Source organism: Falco naumanni, chromosome 5, assembly GCF_017639655.2.
Source record: "Falco naumanni isolate bFalNau1 chromosome 5, bFalNau1.pat, whole genome shotgun sequence".
Taxonomy (NCBI): Eukaryota; Metazoa; Chordata; class Aves; order Falconiformes; family Falconidae; genus Falco; species Falco naumanni.
The window spans coordinates 91,105,717-91,126,037 of record NC_054058.1 but is presented as its reverse complement, the minus strand read 5'-3'; the positions used below and the strand labels follow the sequence as shown (position 1 = coordinate 91,126,037).

At 44.5% G+C, this 20,321-nt stretch overlaps 1 protein-coding gene across 6 annotated transcripts in view; it reads right to left on the bottom strand.

Moving 5' to 3' along the window:
* The window catches only part of CELSR1 (cadherin EGF LAG seven-pass G-type receptor 1), a 176,779-nt gene that overhangs the window by 51,729 nt on the left and 104,729 nt on the right, over window positions 1–20,321 (bottom strand). For all 6 annotated transcript variants that reach the window (XM_040594252.1, XM_040594253.1, XM_040594248.1 and 3 more), the window contains exons 6-8: window positions 4,237–4,394; window positions 2,937–3,100; window positions 1,385–1,510 (exon numbers count right to left, since the gene is read on the bottom strand). In XM_040594252.1, the coding sequence (XP_040450186.1) occupies window positions 1,385–1,510; window positions 2,937–3,100; window positions 4,237–4,394 (448 nt within the window). The remainder of the gene's footprint in view (window positions 1–1,384; window positions 1,511–2,936; window positions 3,101–4,236; window positions 4,395–20,321) is intronic.

The following is a 20,321-nucleotide window of genomic DNA, read 5'->3' as shown; positions in this document are numbered from 1 at the left end:
GATAGCACTGCTCCCCATTTACCCCAGTATAGGTGACAACAGAGTTGGGCCCTGGCACTCTCTTTCAGGAGGTATCAGTGTGGGTTTGTACCACAGAGACTCTAGCCTATCATGAAGAAAACACCAGAACCTCTCCATGACATGAGGCACACGAAAAAATTAGATCTTCATACAAACTTGGGGAGCTCAAAATATTTGAGGAGCTGCTGCAGAAAGCAGGTACATCACTAGAGGCAGTAATAGCAGCTCGGGGTTCTCTGTGAGGTGGAACATAAGAAGAGGCCTCCATCATTCCTCTGCCTCTCACCCTGCAGACCCTTATTTCCAAGCCAGAAATGTGTCGTCTCCTCCCAGGCTGCTGCTTCTCAGGCAAAGGAAGTTGCTACCACCTAGATCTGGCCCAGGCTGAGGCACACTGCGCTGAAGCGATTTGCAAATCACTGCGGTGTGTGCACCTCAGCTGAGAGACCTGCTATTCCAAGGTCCACGCCCTGCTGCAAGTAATCAAGAACATCTGGTTTGAGGTAGATACATCAAAAGAACAACATCCTTGATCACACTGCAAACTATTCTGGGCTAAGTGTCATGAGGGGGATAACGGAAACGAAGACCTACCACACCTGCATCAGAGACCAGAATTTGGCCTCCTGCTTCTAGAAAAGCCATGCCTAGTTTAAACAGGTTTTCTTTTCTGGAAGCCTCCAGGAAGACGCCAAATGAGAAACCCCCCGCTAGACGTGGAGGTGGCACCATACAGCAGGCAGCCTGGAGCTGCACTGACCCCACGGGACCCCTCCAAGCAGATGACTCCTTGCTTCCTTGGGAAGAAACTAACTGCAAGTTCTTCACGCCCTATAAAACACACCTGCTGCTCCTTTCTCATCCTTTATTAATAAGGTTTTACACATATACACGCATTGTGTTCAATCAAAGAAAAATCCAATAAAACTGAAAGTGCTCGTATTCTGCCGAGACTGCCTTCTTGCCAAGAAAGTAGTGATTAAAACTGCACATTCATCCTGGTTTGAGTCAAAGCCCAATAAAGTCAGCGGGATTCTTTCCACTGATTTAAAGGGGCTTAGGATCAGGCATTTTTACTATACACAAATTACTACATGCTGCCAAGTTCTGTGGAACTAGTTTGCTTATGTAAGTAAATCAATGAAAGCTGCTGTTACTCATGGCAGTATGCCAGCTATCGCATTTACTATATAGGTGATCTTCAAAATCATTTCAAATATATAATGGGTGACTTCTAGTCTTAATTGCAATCTTCTGTTACCTGTTCCTTAAGAACCACAGTTTGACATATGTGCTATGAGATGTTCATGCTGGGTAATGAAACATGCAACTGTCTGCGAATGAAGAGCTCTTTGCATCCTACCTTGCTCACAGTTTTTCCCTCCATAGCGTACGGGGCACTCGCAGATGTAGGTGTTCCACTTGTTGACACATGTGCCTCCATTCTGGCACCAGTTGTTTTCGCAATAGTTCCTCTGCGCTGCACAGCCTGAAATTCAGGAAGACGGTTATTTTGCACGGTTTTAACAAGAAAAAGGCTCTGAATGATTGTATCTGAGGTTTTATGTAAAAAGAAGACATGATCAGTATGGGGTTTTTTGTTGTTTTGGGTTTTTTTGGTATTCTTAAAGTCAGTGGAGCACAATGTGGATGGCAAAAGTTTACATGAGCTGAGCAAGTGTCAGATTCATAAAGACAAATCTATCAAAGGCTATCAGATACAGTCACTGAGTTGTAAATCTCTGGGGACTAAGCGAAAATTTTGGGCAAGTATCACTGCATGCTCTTCCCCTGGCATCCACCGCTAGAGACAGGCAGATCGACGGGTGCTGTGACTCAGCACCACTGTTTGCAACTTGCTGTCATCTAACCAAGACACTAACCAGGGACAGCCAATGTGCAGTGTCACACAGTGGAATAACACTACTATACACCATTGTTTTAAACTCTATGGAAACACATTGCCAAATGATGAAAAAAAAAATCTATCCTAAAGAAAACACTTCATGGCCTCCTGATGTATGTTACCATAAGATAAAAGCTTGTGTTTAAGTAATATTAGAGACATAACTGTTAAAAAAGGGCTCGAAGGCAAAACAGCAATTTGAAGGGTATGCTATGACTCCTTTCTTAATCCGTGATCAGTGCAACATACCTAAGAACTGCAATTTAGCTCTCACACAGACCGTCAGCAGCATGGAAGGAAGACACTTGCCATTCTTGCATGTAAGAGACAGTTTTATGATGATAAGAACATTTTCTACATCAGAACTAATCCTGATCGGGGATCCAAGGACTGGAAACCAAATCAGAACCTCCAACAGGCTGCTTTACGAAGCAGGTTTCAGATTTGGAGGATTGCAGAATTTGATTTACAGAATTGCAAACATTATTTATGGAAAAATCATTAAAAACATTGCCTTTTTCATGAATGAATCCCACCAGCTTTCAGAGCAAAGTGGCATTTAAAAGGTAGTTTAAAAAACCCCACAAACCAAACCAGGAAAAGTTCATTTAGAACTAAATTCCTGGGTGAAACTCATAGCAATGCAGAAGGTCTAAACATGCCCGGTCCTTTTCTGTGTGCCGGTTAATCCTGTAAGTGTGCACTGTACCATGGAGTATTGTGTGCATCCCTGGCATGGGCACGGGCTGCACCTTGCTCAAACAAACAAGGTCTGGATGCAGCCATACCGGTGACAGTGATGGTGGCAGCATGGTGCCCAGCAGCACTTTGATCCCCTGCCATGTGGCCTGGGGCAAATGCTTTGTGTTCAGCAGTGCTAACGGGGAGGGGGGGGGACACACGACGACAGGGCCTGTTTCAGACCCCTCTGTCCCCTGCCCCTTCGTGGGGTTCCTCCCAGTGCCAGTCCCTTTGACATCGTAACCCCTGTTACACACATCACTCATACCTGGCAGAGTGCCATTATTGGCGATGAAACTAGCCATGTCGATGGGCTTGCTGTCGATAGAGAGGTTCCTCATGCAGCCAATAAACTGTCTGTTGTGCACCGGGAAATCTTCAGGCAAGTTTGGGACACCGCCAAGGAGCAGAGGGCCAGTTAGGTCCAGAGATCTGAAGAAATAAAGAAATGCTCATCATTTCTTGCATATAGTTTGTTTTGTTTTGTTCTTTAACTCACTGCTTCCATGTGCACATTTGAGCTGTTTAGTCTACCCGTGTTGCCAAGCACTTCCCTCTGCTAATTCCAGAGCTTGTAATCAAAGGACCTTCCAGAAACACCGTAACTTTTAACTTCGGAGCTGTCATACTCGTACAGAATCCAATGACCTGTCCCTAACAGTGGCCAGTATGAAGAAGGAAATGAAAATTATGGAAAAACCTGCAGCTGCAGGACACTTCTTTCAGACTCTAGTCACCCAGGGGCTGTCTAATGCTCTTCAGCATAACATTGAGATGCTGTATATTTTGATATAATGTTTTAAATATTATACAGTGCCAACCCTTTTAAAATCCTCTGAAGATCTTAGTCTTGATGACATTTAGTGGATGGAGGTTCCGCTGAATGATTCCACTCTGTGAAAGGTATATCATCTGGTCAGTTTGAATTTGCCCTAATTTTTGTGGTGCTCCCTTCTCTTGGGTTTTTAAGAGCAGCATGTGTTTTTGTCAATGGTCTTTCTGCTATCACTCATTATTTTATATCCCTGCTTACTGTTCCTGGCTGTCCATCTCCTCTTTAAACTCAAAAGTTCTAATCTTTCTTGGTCTTTCCTCACAGGAATTCTTTTTTTCATACTGAATGATTTTCAATGGCCTTTTCTCCTGTATTTTATTTCTATTTCCTTTTAAGACAAGACTTTTAACTTAAATGATGGAAGTAATAAGCTCTTCAGTCATCCCCTTCACTAATAAAGTCTAACATTTTATTTGCCCTTCTCTCTACATTTTCATGCTGAGTAGACACTTTCTGGGGGCTATCCACGCTGACCTCCAAGTCTTTTCTTTTTGCATTTTACAAGCAATTTGGGCACACGTCTGCATTACACAGAATTTGTGCATTCCACTCAGTGTACTGACACTTGCAGTAGCCTCTAACAAATTCCATCTACCAAACTAAGCCTTGTAACGTCTTCTCGTTAAATAGACCTGCTTTTCCAACTTGATTTGCTTAGCAGTTAATCACAGACTGTTGACTCTTCCCTGGAAAAAGGGAGTGAGTGGAAAACAGAAATATAGGGAATCCTTACTTCTTTGAGCCGGTCTGAGTCCCCTGGGCAGCGCAGGTGTAGTTTCCAATGAGGCTCCCGAAGCGCACAGCCACTGCTGTGTCACAGTCGTCCACAGTCACCACGGCCACCTTCTCTCCGGAAGGCCCGTGGGGAATTCCTAATCGCCCAATGTTGGGCTTCAAGAAATAAATGGCACATGTCATACAGTGCTACATACACGTGGGATTTAAATGCTGGTTCAGCCAGCTCAACAACATACTTTCTACCCCTCAAAGGGGACTAAAATAGGATACATAAACAAAATAGCAGAAGTTAAGTTGACCTATGATATCTAGGCGAGAAAAAACCCCAGTGGACGACTTCAGAGAGTGCACACGTGCCCAGTATGTTACACAGCATGGTCAGAAGTAGATTTGGTCTTTTCTACTGCTGAAACACTTTGGCCTAAATCACTTCAAAGAGGCATTTTCTTACTTCTGCAGAGCAAACTAATAAATTCCGCTCATTTTGCAACTCTTCACCTACAGTGAATGAAGTCACTTGAATTTTAACATTGTTTGTGCCCGAAGACAGAAAACCATAAAATGATGTCATATCACAAATCAGGCTAAAGGCTTAAATCAAATTTTCTCTGATGGGGGTACTCCGCCAGGGCCACCAGAAACTGAGTGCAGGTTCCTATAAAGGTCATACTGGAAGGTTGTCTGATGAGCGGGAGGGAGCTTAGGTGAAGACTGCGTGTTCCAACTATGAGATGGAGGGCACGGAAAACCACCGCCCACTGCTGAGCCAGCTGAGAAACCCCCAGTTGCTAGTCACAGCAGAATAGAGACCAGGATCTGATCAAACATGCAGTACAACTGAAAGCCAAGAGTTATTTTTATAGGTGCTGATCAACAACAGTTTTAAGTATACGAAAGCAGAAGCTGACTGGGCATCACACTACAGTTTGCTGTACGCTCACTTTAAAAGATATATTGCTCAACTGTGTACTGAATTCCCGTATTTGTACAACAAACAAGGAAGCAGTAGGGGATAAATGCCTATTCTTTCTGTTTCACTTGCACACACATAAATTTGTTAAATTTATTACTAAAGGTAATTATCCCAATGTATAAAAAACATTTTTAAAAGATGTTTCCTGGTGTCAGTTCCAATTGGAAAGTATTTTCCATTTCTGCTACCAAGAACTAATGTGATCACATAGTTTGGCAGTTAACAGTATAAGGTTTTGACCTCTCTTGAGGGATATTAAGGCAGATTTTGTTTTTTCCAATACTCCCTGGACTTTGCCACTACGTAGCCTGGAAAGACAGGAAACATACATATTTCCAGTGCTGGAAATGCTATCGCATGCAATGACAGCAATATTAGTGAGCAGCTTTTCAAAGTAAATGAAAAAATACGTAGAAAATTAACCAACCAACAAGCAGACCTTCCCTTCCAAAATTAAAATGTTTACATTCTGGGTGCTACTTCTATTCATTTGGAGGAATGACTCGATTAACATTTATGTTCTTGTGCTCAACTGAAATAACCTATTGTTTCTTACATGGCAGCCTTGACAAAGGCGGGGTATTTATTCTCACAGCAGGGGGGATCTGCCCAATGTTAATCAAGTTTGCAATCTGATGAAACTCAGCAGCTTGCAGCTGCTCCTTCACAGTCAGCTAGCTGCAGCGGCGAAGTGATTTTTTTTCAACTTTTATTTAACATAGAAACTGCAAAGTGTTTCTCTAGATGTTGATTGTTCATTGCAGTGCAGTTCTCTGGCACCTCTTTGGCTCTGATGACCACACAGAACCATAAGCCGAGGAGGAAGAAACAGAATATTCTGGCGAATGAAAAGAGACCTATTGGCAGTTCGAATCATACTTAGTTCAAATGCATAGCGATTTTCTGACCATGTTAAAAGGCTCATTTGACAGAACAGGCTTTTCCCAAAATGGAAGAATATGTTGCTGGGAAAGTAAAGAGATTTTCTGAGTGATTTAATGTGACCTGGACTCTTTTTTCTTTTATATGTGGCAAGTACTACACTACTCATCTTCTCAGCACCTAGCATGGAGAATGCCTTATAACAGAAATAATGTGAATTTAATAAAAGACTGGAACAGAGGGAGCCTAAGTTAGGATTTCCTTCAGAATTTAATAATGAAACTGATTTTATTAATTTAATATGTTGATTAATACTAAATATAGTTCACTGCTGATGCAAAGGATATTTAGAGCATCATGAATTATAAAAAACGAATCACTTTGAATAGCTGAGTACTAGAAAGAGAATTAATCACACAACATGAAACTTGGGATCTAATGACAAGAATTCCTGTTGCAGGCCCAGAGACCATCAGCTACGCATGATGAAAAAGGAGAAACACGCCCACACACCCTATTAACTGACTATAAACCAATTATGAACCATGGTGTTACTAAAAGGTAAAAAAGGCAATACGACAGTGGGCTGTTGTGAAGATGGGTATGAGCGAAATTCTATGACACTGAACAGGATAGAATATTGTGGGCAATTTTGATTTAATTTATGAAAAATAACTTCCAAGTAGAACAGATGCACAGAATCACAGCCAGGGCAATGGAAAGCCTACCATATCAAACAGACAAAGCAGGCTTGGCCTATTTAGCCTAGCAAAGTATAAGCTGGGGAAGGGGTTTGGAAATGAGAAGATGCTGTCACTGCAATGGACACAGTATAAGAACATGGAGTATAAGATGCCCACGAGTAACATAGTCTGGAAATCACCAGGTGATGCTCAGCCATAGCAAGGATCACCTATGGGAAAGCAGCACGGGCAAAAGTTATAAAAAAGAACTTAATTTGTCTGTGATTATAGAAGCTGGTGTTAGCAGAGGACTGGCCTACATTTGGAAGAAGATAAATAACAGTAACTAGTACTTGGAAAATACACAAGAAAGCAAATGGCCAACACTAAATGATATCACATGCATTTACATTTACAGCATGTTCTTTGCTTCAATGGAATCCTCAATAGCGTAAGACTTACCCCTAACAGCAGGAACAGCTAACACTAACCAGCATTAACTCACACTATTATTTTCTGGAAGTATGTTCAAGGAGTGAAAAGCCAGACTTTCATCTGGGTACTCAGCAGTCCTTTCTGCCTGTCAGACTCATCTCCTGAAACACCATGCTACCTGAAAGGCAAGTTTCATTAGCTGTGCCAATTCTGCACTCATTAATAAATGTGCAATGTGGTGTACACGAATTTACCAGCATGACCACCCATTAATGCTAACGCAAGTCACGTAACTGAGTTCCTGTTCACGGGGCTGAAAATTTACCTTGTGCTGCCTAACTCTAAAGGCTGCCTTTTTACTTAAGTGCTTGTCCAGAAAGGGATTTGGATTCAAATTTCAAAGACCACATGCTGTAAAAGTGAGTAACAAGAAGAGGTACCTAACAGCACCAGAGAGAGAACTTGGTCTCTCTTAAACAAACTATGAAAGATGTGGATTCCTCCTGGACTCAAACAAAAACAAAAAAAAGGGGGGGGGAGCAGAAAAGCAGTTCTGAGTGTCACAGTGTATTATCACCACCACACAGTGAGTGATTCTTCAAACATTCTGTGCACTCTGTATTAAAGTACATGTGTTTGTTGTACTGACCCTGATGTTTTCTCATTATAATGGTGATGTTTTCTCATTATAATGGCAGAGTCACTTGGAGAAGTGAAAGAACCATCCCTGACTCAGGCTCCACACATGAGAGCAGAACCACCTGCCCTCCTTGCTATCTGTAAAACAAGATGAACCACGTCTAGGTTCCTCAAATAATGGCAATTGGTTCCTAAAATTGTACAGAATGTCATTAAACTTAACTTTGCCTCACTGGGCTTTCATGATGGAGATTAGTGGTTCTGATCTATGGGTGGCCATTTCCAAGTCTCATGTCTAGCCCCGTAACCCATGACATTCTCCCTTGCCCAGACACAGTCACAGGCAGACTGCGATTGTAGGAATGAGCCTCCCAAGGCTGTCTTTTGAAAACTGCAGATCCCTTTCTGACCATTGCAGAGTTAACAGTGTGACTCAGCTACTGTCCTCAGGAGCGACCTGCAGGAGTGACCTTCTCAAACTGCAAAGGTTCTAGTAACTCCCTTTGGCCACCTGCAGTGACTTTCTCAGGCTGCAGGGAGAGAACGCCACCGTGAGGGTGTTTTACTAGCAATGCCAAATCTGATTTTCGTGAAACACAAGTCCGGAGCAATGAACAGAAAAGAAATACATGTAGATTATCCCAGGTGTATGTAAAACCCTGAGAAGCTTAATCTGTGAACGTGTTTTAAAAATGGAGACCAGACAGAGGACAGAAGGTCATCAAAACACATCTGTTTGTGAATCTACTGCACAAACGTACTTCCATTCCACTTAAAACATCAAACGTGTATATTCGCATGTATCTCAGGTTCACTTGGTTCCTCTATTATTTTAAAGTAAATATTTAAACTGCGAGAGCCCACACAGTTACTTATTAAAGACACAGATGGTGTAACGATGCAGTGTGAACAGAAGAGACACATGGATCAGCAGACAATGGAAGCCTTGTTTTAAATACTTAACCGTTACATTTTTACATTATAGATACTATTGTTTTCAAAACAATTATGCAAAATTGTTAGAGAGGTTTAAGGAAATATTCCAATATTCTGTAGACTTATTTTGCAATAAATCAGACTAGATGCTGTACATGTAACAGGAATACTACGAAGTGCAAATGTTTATTTAGTCAACCAGCAGCAGCGGTGACACTCAAGATTCCTGGACTCACCCTTTTACTAGTTAATCTGCAAGATAATAAGCCTTTTTGAAAGGCCCCACAAACATCTCCTCCACCAGAAACACCTTTTTCCAACTTCCATTCTTAGATAAAAAATTGTCACTTGACTATTTGCACAGACGGAAAGAGGGAGAGTGGTTCTGACTGGTCAGGGGAGAGTGTTCCAACATGATGGATATTCCCTGAACTCAAACTGAAAGCTGTGCTCTCCAGCCGGAACCCCAGCCACGAGGGCTTCCGCCTGCTTTAGCCACCCCATTGAGTCTTTTGAAGGAGCTGAGGAGACGGTTCAGCAGCAGACTCTAAATATGGCCAAGACTTTTGAGAACACAAACTGGGAACCCTTGCAGATGAGACACAACCTACCTCGCTACGTTTGGCACGAGGAGACCTGTTTTCTCAGGGGACAGATACAACACTGCGGATCATAAACGCTGCATTTGCTCAGATCACTGTACACATTTAAAAATGCATCTATTGTAGAAAGTTGATCTTTTAGCAAAATGCTTTGTATGGCATAGCTTAATATGCAGAGCTTGGCTTGTCTGTCTTTTTAATAAGTGCAAATGTGTAAAAAGCCATCCTGAAGTCAGTGCCAGCCTTTCAGTGCTTCCAAGAGTTTGCTTACTGGACAATAAGTTACCCTTCTGTTTTTGTTAATCAGTAGCTAATGATTTACTGACTGTTTGGAGCGGTTAAAGGTTAAAAAGAATCTGTTTCCTAGTTATTTTTAATACAAAAAAAAGCACTCCCCTGTATTGTTAAAGCACTGGTTCCGCCCCCACCGCCCCCAAAAGCGCTGGGTGGAAAACGCCTCATGTTCATATTCATATTCATACCCTTTGGGGCTCTTTGCTTTCTAAGGCTTCCAGCTACAGTAATAATGGGAAAAAAAAAAAAATAAAAAATGGAGCAACTGGCATTGGCTCCCGCTGGAGGCTGCTGCTGGGGCTCTGGCCGCCGCCTGGGTCCCCCCTCACCAGTTCCCTGCTGCTCATTAGGCAGCCTGCCAGCCACCCCGGCTCCTTCATTAACCCGCCGGCCTCTGCTCTGCTATCTGACGCCGTGAGGGGAGAAGCCCCCCCCCCCCCCCTCCACCCGATTCCCAGGCGATGCTGTGCTGCTTCAGTGGTCAAAAAGCTCATTAAGGGCCCGCGGTGGCGACAATCTCCCTGGGCAAGCGGCCGGAGCCCGCCCCCCTGCAAGGAAAATAAATAAATAAACAGGAAAAAACAAACGAGGAAAGCACGATACTTGCAATCCCAGGGGGAGAGACTAGGAAATGCCAGAGAAGCTTAGTGCCCTGGCATGGACTCGCAGATCGTTCTGATCAACTGGGAAACTCCAAATTAGACCAGATTAGAGAAACCATTAACGTTAATCTCTGCTTTTTAAGGTTTTCCCCCAACAGTTTTCCAGAGCACCTTTAAAATAAGGCGGTGTGAAGAACTGAGAATCTTTTATGCATCCTGATTAGTCACCAGGGAAAAGCAGGACAAATCATTTCACATAAACCCCTTACCCCTTTGATGTATGTATGCCCTTTATTCCCTGAATATTTTAATGGCATTTCTCTACACAAACTTGGCTCCAGTCTGTACAGAAACATGAGAGCCCATGACAGTGAAAAAGAAAACCCAAAAGCTTCCCATCGGTGAGTCAAAAATGCAAATCCTGAAAAGCCACCAGACCAGTTCCTTTTCCTAGACTAATTCCCTGAAACACTGATCCTCAGGATCCAGGCTGGGCCACAAAATCAAGCAAGTTTTACCAGCCTGATTTATTATCTCCTTTACAGCCGCATGCAGAGGCTAAACTTTGATACTCAAAGCAGGAGGTTTTTGGCACAGCTATGAGACCTGGCACACATAAACGGTGCTGCCCGAATTGCTGCTGCTCTTACGGTGGTAGGACAGAGACAGGGAGCAGCCCTCCTGTCCCACCGTGTGGCAATACCACAGCAAGGCTGTGAAAAGCCATGGTTACACATCCACAGCACCCAGACGTGCTGCTTCCCTTCACAGAACACGACCAGCATCTTCACAAATACCAGTTCCTGCAAAGGGAATATTCTTGGATTTGACTGATTTTGGCAAAGGCTGCTGTAGTACTGATGGGAAGAATGACTGCAACGGAAATTTTATCCTCACATTTTTTATTTCCAGATGCTTCTCAGTTCTTTGACACTGAATCTATGACACAGCAAGGAGAACCTGTTTTGGAGGCCGAGAGACCATGCCTGCTGCTCAAGACAACATCCAGCTTTCTGCATGGGAGACACCACTCACCATGGTGCTCTGCTGCTGTGGATCCCCTCATCTGTTATCTGCAGCGCTCTCCTCCCCTCTGATCTGCCCCTGTGGCTGTTGCACCTTCTCCCTGGTCCTCCCCTGCCCTCTGAACCCTTTTTCTGACTGTTTTGCTGCCTCCCTCCTTTCCACTAACAGGGATGATCTTCCAGCACCCTTGGAGAACTGGGAGAGGAGAGCACATGAAGAAAGATGCTGGAAGAGCATCCCTGTTCTCCTTCATATGTTCCCATCTCCCAGTTCAGCAAACTCTTCCCTCTTTGCCATTTGTCCCTATCTACCTGCCAAAGTACCACTCTCAAATATTTTCAGCTTTATATAAAACTGGTCTGTTTTATGACTTCATTTTGCATCCAGGATGTGAATGTTATTGCTGTCAGAATCCAAGAAATACCTAGAAATAGCATAACGTGACACTCACAGCAACTAACTCCTTCTCCTTGGACTCATCCCTAGCGACACCCTGCCAAGAAAACTGCTGCTTGGTGTGGGTGTTGGGGACACAACCGAGTCTTTAAAATCCAGGAATCCCACACTGCTCTACAGGCTACACCCCCCCACCCCCCATGGCTTCATCTTTGTGAGGGTCTCCTGGTACACACAGACCCCTGCACGGCCAGGTAATTGCAAAGCGCTGTTTCCCCTCACTACGCAGACAGATACAAAATACCTGAAAAGTTACTGCAAATCATCAAGCTACTGTAGATTTACTGTGTGATTAAATTGAGATAACAGTGCACTTCAAAGAACTCGTACCAAATTCCTGAGGTGCCATTTCAATGACTGCGCTGGCTTTGCAGAAGCCCTCGCCAGGCTGGGCTGCACATCACCGCCTTCAAGCACTGTCCTCAAGGCCTTATGGTGGCCGTTCAGACTCTGCCGGCTCTCATGGAGGTCCCTTGCATCTCCTCAGCCTTCAGGAGGAGCTGAAAATCACTGGTTTTGGAGGTGCCATTAAACCTCTGAGCAGTTTTGTGGCATGGAAGTGTTCAAATGAGTTGAGCAAACCTGGGCTCAGGGAGCACTGTTGGGTGCCAGGTTCTCCAGGGTGATCTGAGAGCCCCATGCCATGAGGAAAGCCATGCAGCTGAGACTCAGCTCAGGTGTGGGGTGGGCACAGACTTAGAAGTGGCAGTGCTGTAACTGGGCACACAAGTCAAGCCTTTTAAAACCTGGGAGGAGCAAGAGGACTAAGTGCTGAGCAGCCTTGCCAAGGATGAGGCTTCCAGAAGAGCAAGGGCTTGGGTTAGTTTTGACATGAGATTGTCCCTGCTGTCACCTGCAGATCAAAACCTCTGAGGATGGTTTCTGAAAAAAATTACTGTATGCATTTGCATAAAAAATTACCGGCATAACAATGGGTATTTTCAGGTGGGGTTTGCAAACTCTGTGAGAACAACACTTCCTAAAGCAGGTAGGGGACAGAAAGAGCCAGGCACTGGGTATGCACTCGCCCTCCTCTTCCCAAGCCACCCAAAAGACTTCTCAAAGCTGTCACGGAGAGCTGAGCAAGAGCAACTCAGGGCTGGGGAGCAGGCCACACTTTGCATCTCAATGACCTCCAAATGACTTTCACTGCTTTACACTTTCATTTCCTGAGACACAGATTTAGAGGCCAGTTATTTGTTATTTTGTGTCAAGACAATGGAATGTTGCTCCACGGCCAAATCCTCATTTCCTTTCCCAGATATCAATCACTTCACACTTACCCTCTACCAGACCACCCCCCCCCCCCCCCACCAAAATCAACAAAAGCAATTACTACTAATTTAAATCTGCATGAATAAATATTGGTGAAATTGCAGGGAGGGGCTTTCAAAGTCCAGACTCACGTGCCTGTTCTGCAAGGGCAGATCAGTTGCCCCCCTTTATACCCACTAACACCTGCAAGGGCTCTGCAACCACATCCAAGCAGGAGCAAGAAAAAGCAAATATTAGCCAGGCAGCCCTTCAGCGCTTTTCAGGAGATGTTAGGAACGTAAACGGTTGCCAATGGCTCAACCAAAGTCCCACTGAGGGAGTGGCAGATGCCATTGGAAGAGCATAAGAAATGCACGGCAACACTTCTCCTGTCCTCCTGGCTCTTGTCTTCCCACCTGCAATACTGCAGTCTGGAGCTCGAGATGGGTTTTCACAGGATTCCGCCACATTTTATGGATGGAAGGGACTCATGTTAGCATCTAATCAGCCTTTTGCCTTATACAACCACAGAACATCACACAGTGAGTCCTGTCTCAGTAACATGGCTTGTACCCAAGTTAAAGTTTTCCTTTAGAACAGGAAATAGTGACTTGATTGAAAGATTTCAAAGGACTGCAAGACCATCAGAACTGTGGGCAGATTATCATGCAGATCATACACCTTCACTATTAATGATACTGTATATTATTTCTAAGCAGAATTTGTCAAGCTTCCATTTCTACATATCAAACCTATGGTCTTATCTAGACTAGGACTTTCATTGATGATCCTCTGTATTTGGATGGAAGAGGATGAAATTGGCCTCAGCATGGCCAATCTTCAGCCAGAATGCCAGGAAATGACTCATAAACTGAACTATTTTTGCAGAGATTACCTTTTCTCATGGCATTTTAAGTTGCCACAAGAGTTCTGAGCATGTAGGAAATGACATGTTTTGTGCTCAGACATGAGGAACATATTTTATGTGTTTGACTAAAACAACATTTTGAACTTTAAATGTGAAGTGCTGGCATGCATTCAGCAATGGAAAACCTGATTTCTTTCCCTTTCTTTAGCTGCTTGTCATTTTAATTGCTAGTTTTTTTAAATAGCCATGCCCACTAGCACCAAAAATACGAAGTATAGATAAATAACACAGATGCATAGCTACAAAGTCCTCACACCCTCATATCGTACGTGTGCCTCCAGCACTACCTACCACATGCTTCACAATTGTACAAGCCTGCCCACCAAAATGCACAACAAACTGCTAATACAGTAACTTTTGTTCTTGTAATAAAGTTGTGAAAAGATTATCATAACCTGCACCTGGCTAACAACATTGCTAATCCAGGAAAAATCCCTCCACCTCTTGAGGTGACAAGGAAACGCAACATGCAAGTCCCTCAGAATACTGGTTAAAATTTTTGATTGTGGCTAGCAAACAAAGTGACTTTTCCACCCGAACTGCTTTTCTTCCTTGTACAACTGAAAAAACCCTGGCAACTTTCCGTGTGAAGAAGAGGCCCTGCACTTATGCAGGTAACCACAGAAAAGTCCTTCTAGAGCTAATGAATTCACTGCGGTTACGCTCCCTGCATTTTTGGCGTCTTGCAAGCTTTCCTGTGCTTAAGCGATGGCAGAACTTTTGATCCCACGAAAATGCTGTAGAAGGAAGGGTATCCAGCCCAAACCGATGATCTGGTGAAGTATACTACCGGTGCTCTGCTGAAAGCTAGCACTACCCACTGCCTCCTCCTCGCTGTGCCACCGCTGACCTCCGCAACCCTGCATCACCTTCTGCTGTTTCACAATGTTCACAACGAGACGAGTGATAAGGAAATGATGAAGTTAGAAATGTGGCTAAATATGAAGTAAGAATACATGATTTGTTTTAATGGGAAACACTAAATTTTAGCACGCTTTCTGCCTTGCGCACTTGAGATAGCCTTTAAAAGCTCTATTGGCAATTCTTAGAGATATTATTATTTAGGTTTGGAAATTCAGATCCACAAAATTGTATCTCTTCCTGGAAAAATATGCCCAGAGAAGTTGGTTGTTCCTAACTGAATGACATTTTCCATATTTACAGAACCCTGCTCCCCTAAGATATTTGCGTAACATCGCAATTAATGGTCTGCATTTTTCTTTACCAGACAATGCCAAATAATGCTAAAGTGGGCCTGTGTTGATCACGGATGCTGTAAATACAGCAAGTCAATCTGAGCCAACAAAATCCGAACTCTGGTGGGGCTCACATCTGATCAACAGTGGCATTATCATAATCTTCAACAACGGCATTGTTTGTTTAGAAAATCTCCCTCAATCCCTTAACAAATTAGTCTGGAAGCCACCGGGAGGATTAACTTCAGAAATTCTCCCTCAGATCACAATTACATCTGCTCAGATGTCACCAGTGACAGACATCTGAACAAGTCATACCCAGCCTTTATGACTAATTGCATTTCCAGTGATTTGACTTTTGTTGGGGTCTGTCTTTTCCAACCACGTTACAAAATGCAGCACTCGGCTGGGGCAACCATGCCCCAGTGCGAGAGGTGCTCCCCAGCACAGGGTGTAATACCTAATACCTATCTAAGAATTTAATTGCCAACCGCTTCTCCTGACCATTCAGATTAAGAAGTAAGTGATACTGGATGGTGTCCTGGATACTTTCAGGGCTAACTCTTTCACCTTGGGTCCAATGACTAGAAGTTATGCCTAGCTGGTGGCAGCTATGTGGCTTTTCTCCAAGGAGCTGGCATTCAGCTGCAGGCATGTGCCTGCCTCACAAATCACCCGCTGCGCTGGCAGCCTCATTGGCAGGCTTGGCAGGGAGACCGAGAGCTGAGCAAACAAGGCTTTCCTGCTGGAATGGGAGCCTCACGCCCAAGGGGCGATGAGACAGCGGGGTGGCACAGGGAAGCCGGTGCTGAGCTGCTGCGTGATGCTCCCATTTGCCTGTTAGTCCTAGGATGACGGGGTGCTGTGAACCCAGAACTTCTAACAACAATTAGTTCCTTTTGTAGGAAAGAAAGCAGTAACCACTGTCATCAATGTCTTTTGGCACAGCTATCACAACCTTGAGTTTCACTAAAATGTTGATATCTGCCTTTTTTATCCCCTATGGCAAAGTGGCAAAGTCAATTATTGGTCCTGGATAAAAACTATATTTCCATAACAGGTGAATTTGCCATCATCAGAGAGGGTCTGTGTTTTCAGAAGGAAACGAGATAAACTATCTGTCAGCTCCATAGGCACCTGGCACAGGGGCATGTGTGCTGTAGCCAGCAGGGCTTCTGCTTGTCTCCACAGCAGACCATCAGAGGCTGCTGTATTGCAACCCACCCTATGCAAAACAAGGTGCTGCATTAACCTCTCCAGCACCCACCAGCACCACTCCCACTGCTTGCAACTGTCTGTGTGACTTGTACTTATGCAAGGAATTTGGATTAAAGGGCAGGTCTTGCCTGCCCAGAACAGGGGAATGCAAGTGGCCGCTGAGCTTCCAGGTGCCCGTGAGCACACCAGCGCACAGCCACGTAGGTCTTGACTTTCAGTGTATGGCTATGTCCCCCCTACAGTGACTGGTGGCTGGATGAAATGTGGATGAGCTGACTCTCGGGTGGGAAAGCAGGGGTGGGACATAGTTTTTAAAAAGGAAGTTTTGTGTACACATCCTCAATTCCTTCAGCAGTGCCCTGCCTCCGGCCACTGCTGGACAGCTGCACAACACAGGCTCCCAAAATCAAAACAGAGGCTCTAGTGAAACAAAGGTAGTGATGAACGTTACAGATTTGTTATAAAGGTAATCCCAAAGAGAATTCTGCTGCTGAGTGGCAGGCATAATGTGTGTAAGAGCATGAGAAAATGCAGTAGTTGTACAGGACTGAACCCAAGAGCTTACGCTTGTCATGCAGTCAGCTGAAGCAGATGCTCTGTATGAGCAAGGCACGCTCCAGCAAGACACATCATGATGCATCTAAGGTAAATTCATACCATCCTTGCTGCCGTGTGCAACTGCCCCTCCGCATCTGCTGGTGGGCCCTGGTGGGCACTGCTCACTCCCTGTTCCCATCACCTCTGCAGCAGCCCCGTGAGACTGCTGCTTTCCCGGTCACATCTCCCTTGGGAGCAAAATGGGTTCACTGGGTTTTCTGTCATGGCTGTACATTTACCCACCCTTTTTTCCTTTTGTTAGACCAGAAGCTGCCATTGGATTTGGAAGGCACCTGTGCAGAAAAGTCTTTTGAGCAAAGAAATTGTATTGATTTTTCTGTCTGATTTAGAATAGAGACACCTGCCCCCTGAAAAAAACCAAATCCAACAACCTTCCCTTTACATCTCCAAGTTGGTCAGGTAAATGTTGCAATTTTTATCTCAAGGTCTTTGCTCCTGTCCATTATGGAAAGCCTTTATCCTGAAGTTGCTGAACACCCAGCTTATTTTAAAGTGCTTCTTATTTCTTGCTTAGTGTCATGGTTTAACCCCGACAAGCAGCTAAGCCCAACTCGGCTGCTTGCTCACTCCTCCCACAGCAGGACGGGGGAAAGAATTAGAAGGGTGAAAGTGAGAAAACTTGTGAGTTGAGATAAAGACAGCTTAATAGGCAAAGAGAAAGCTGCACATGCAAACAAAGCAAAATAAGGAATTCATTCACCATCTCCCATTGGCAGGCAGGTGTTTAGCTATCTCCAGGAAAGCAGGGCTCCATCACACATAATGGTGACTTGGGAAGACAAATGCCATAACTCCAAGCATCCCCCCTTCCTCCTTCTGCCCCACAGCTTTTACTGCTGATATGGTCAAATGGTATGGGATACCCCTCTGGTCAGTTGGGGTCAGCTGTCCTGGCTGTGTCCCCTCACAGCTTTTTGTGCACCCCCAGCCTACACCAGTCTGAGGAGTAGAAAAGGCCTTGACTTTGTGTAAGCACTGCTTAGCATTAGCTAAAACATCCCTGTGTTATCAATACTGTTTTGGTCAGAAATCCAAAACATAGCACCATATCAGCTACTATGAAGAAAATTAACGCTATCCCAGCCAAAATCAGTACAGTTGGACATGACAAAAAATGCACACGGAGATGGAGAGTGTGCATGGAGTGAAGGCAGGTGGTTTGGAACAGACCTGCAGATGCTCTTCATTTTATTTTAACAGTAGGAGCATTAACAAGGACTATCATCCAATAGGTATATTTTCAATCTATGCCTCTTCGGGCATCTATTTCACAGAGCTCCCATATGACACTCCTCTTTCTGACCAACATATTGCCCGACTTAACTACAGGTACAGCAGCAAATGAAGCCCTGACGTGGCCTGGGCTGCTTTTTTCTTCCTGTCTTTTCCTCCATGACCCTGCCCCCCCTTCCACTTCAAGCCCTGAGTCCTGAGCAGGTGCAGATGGGATCTGTTCCTTTGTTGCAAGCAGCTTCATCCCAAGTCCACCTAAGCTGGCAGCAGTCCCGAATCCACATCATCGTCAAGACCCTCAGCTGCCCCCAGCCCTGATCAGAGCCCAGCCGGGCGCACAAGCTCTGCCCAGCAGCACTGGAGAGCTGCCACTCAGATCACAATGAGCAAATGGAGCTCACTGAGATCTCCCCAGAGACGGAGCTGGTTGGTTTTAGCCAGATGTATGCTAACTCCCAGCATCAGCTGTGAGGCACTACTAGCGATCCACAGTATGGAGGATTTGTGGATGCAGACTCCACTGGTATGCTCTGCTGGTGCTGTAGCACAGCTGTACGGGCACAGTTAAATAACCCTTTGGTATCAGCTTTGGCCAAGGAACCCACGGGCAAAGGAGAAAGCTGCCTTTCCACCCACTCACCTACCGGCAGAGCAACCACAAGGGGAGAGCTGCAGCACGCACCCAAGGTACAGAAAATCAGTTACAGTGCAGGACTTGGCACTGAAACAGAGGGTGTTTTGGCATCTGGAAATGGTTTTCAGCCAATGGGGGAAGGATAGATCCTCCCTGGGAAGGAAAGGTACTGGCAAATTCTAGTGTGTGAGTGGGCTGAGAGCTAAATTTCTACAGCATTAGCTTCAGTGATACTCAAGCTCCAGCTTGCCCCAGATAAAGGCCAGTCAACTCAAGAGAAACCATCACTTACCACAGGCAGGAGATTTTTGAAAGCATATGTGAGTCTGATTTAGAGCAATGCACCTCCTGTGCTTTGAATTCACAACACACTGAAGATCAGCCCTAAGCAGCTCTCTGTTCTTTTAAGTTTATCTCTAACTGAAGAAATTTGCCTGTTTTCTCCAGCAGCTGTCTTCAGGCTAAACGCAGGTCTGGGCTCTGCTGGGTGAGAAGCTGACAGGGATGGAAGGCATCAGGTCTCTGCTAACTGTACCACTGTGAAAGGGTGGGCTACTCCCAAGATAATCAAGCATCTGAAACAACTGCCACGGTACTCTTCAGTCTAAGGACATGCAAGGAAGGAGTGAAAGAACGGCAGCTTCCTGTGGATTATCAAATATGAGAAGAAACACTAGCTCAGTTATGGAGAAAGGGTAATGTTTGTCCTGAATATCTCATCCTAGGAGCCTGCAGGCTCAAGTGACCAGTAGTGGAGGCACTCTTCGAGGTACCCATCATTTTACGCTTCCTGACCACGGAGGAGGATCCCATGCACACACACTGCCCAGTCTTACAGCCATTACTTTTGTGAGTCATTCTGTGACTCATTCAGGGATTTGTTCATCCCATCCCCCACAATTACTCTACTGCACATCAGACACTCGGTGTTAACACGCTTCTGATCTCAGATTTTCTGTCATTTAGGTAAAATTGTCTGTGCTCGCTTAAACAGATGCAGAAGGAGCTTCTACCTACAGAACAGTAACATCCTTAAGCAACTTTGATGTCACATATGTATAAGTAACACATAAGATACACAGTATATAAATATACATGTACATGCCCTCTATAATTAAAGGAACATGTCCATGCGCAAAACATTTTTATCTTGTGCCAAATGATGCATTCTACCCTGAGGTAATGAGTCAGGTAAAACATTAACATAAATTTGATGGTATATCTCAAATTCTGAACAAAATTGCATTTCTATCAGAAGTTTGGGAGAGTGGCTTGAAGGTTTCACTTAATTAAAAACACCACCCACTACTGGGCTCATTAAAATCTCCTGTCTCAGGCAATGCCTATAATCATACATGAACCTGTATGTGCAATAAATGCCAGATAGTTCATGCGATATCACTGATACCGAGCATCGCTACCATCAAACATCCTGGTGGTTTCTGCTCCTATTCCAAACAAATACCAGCCT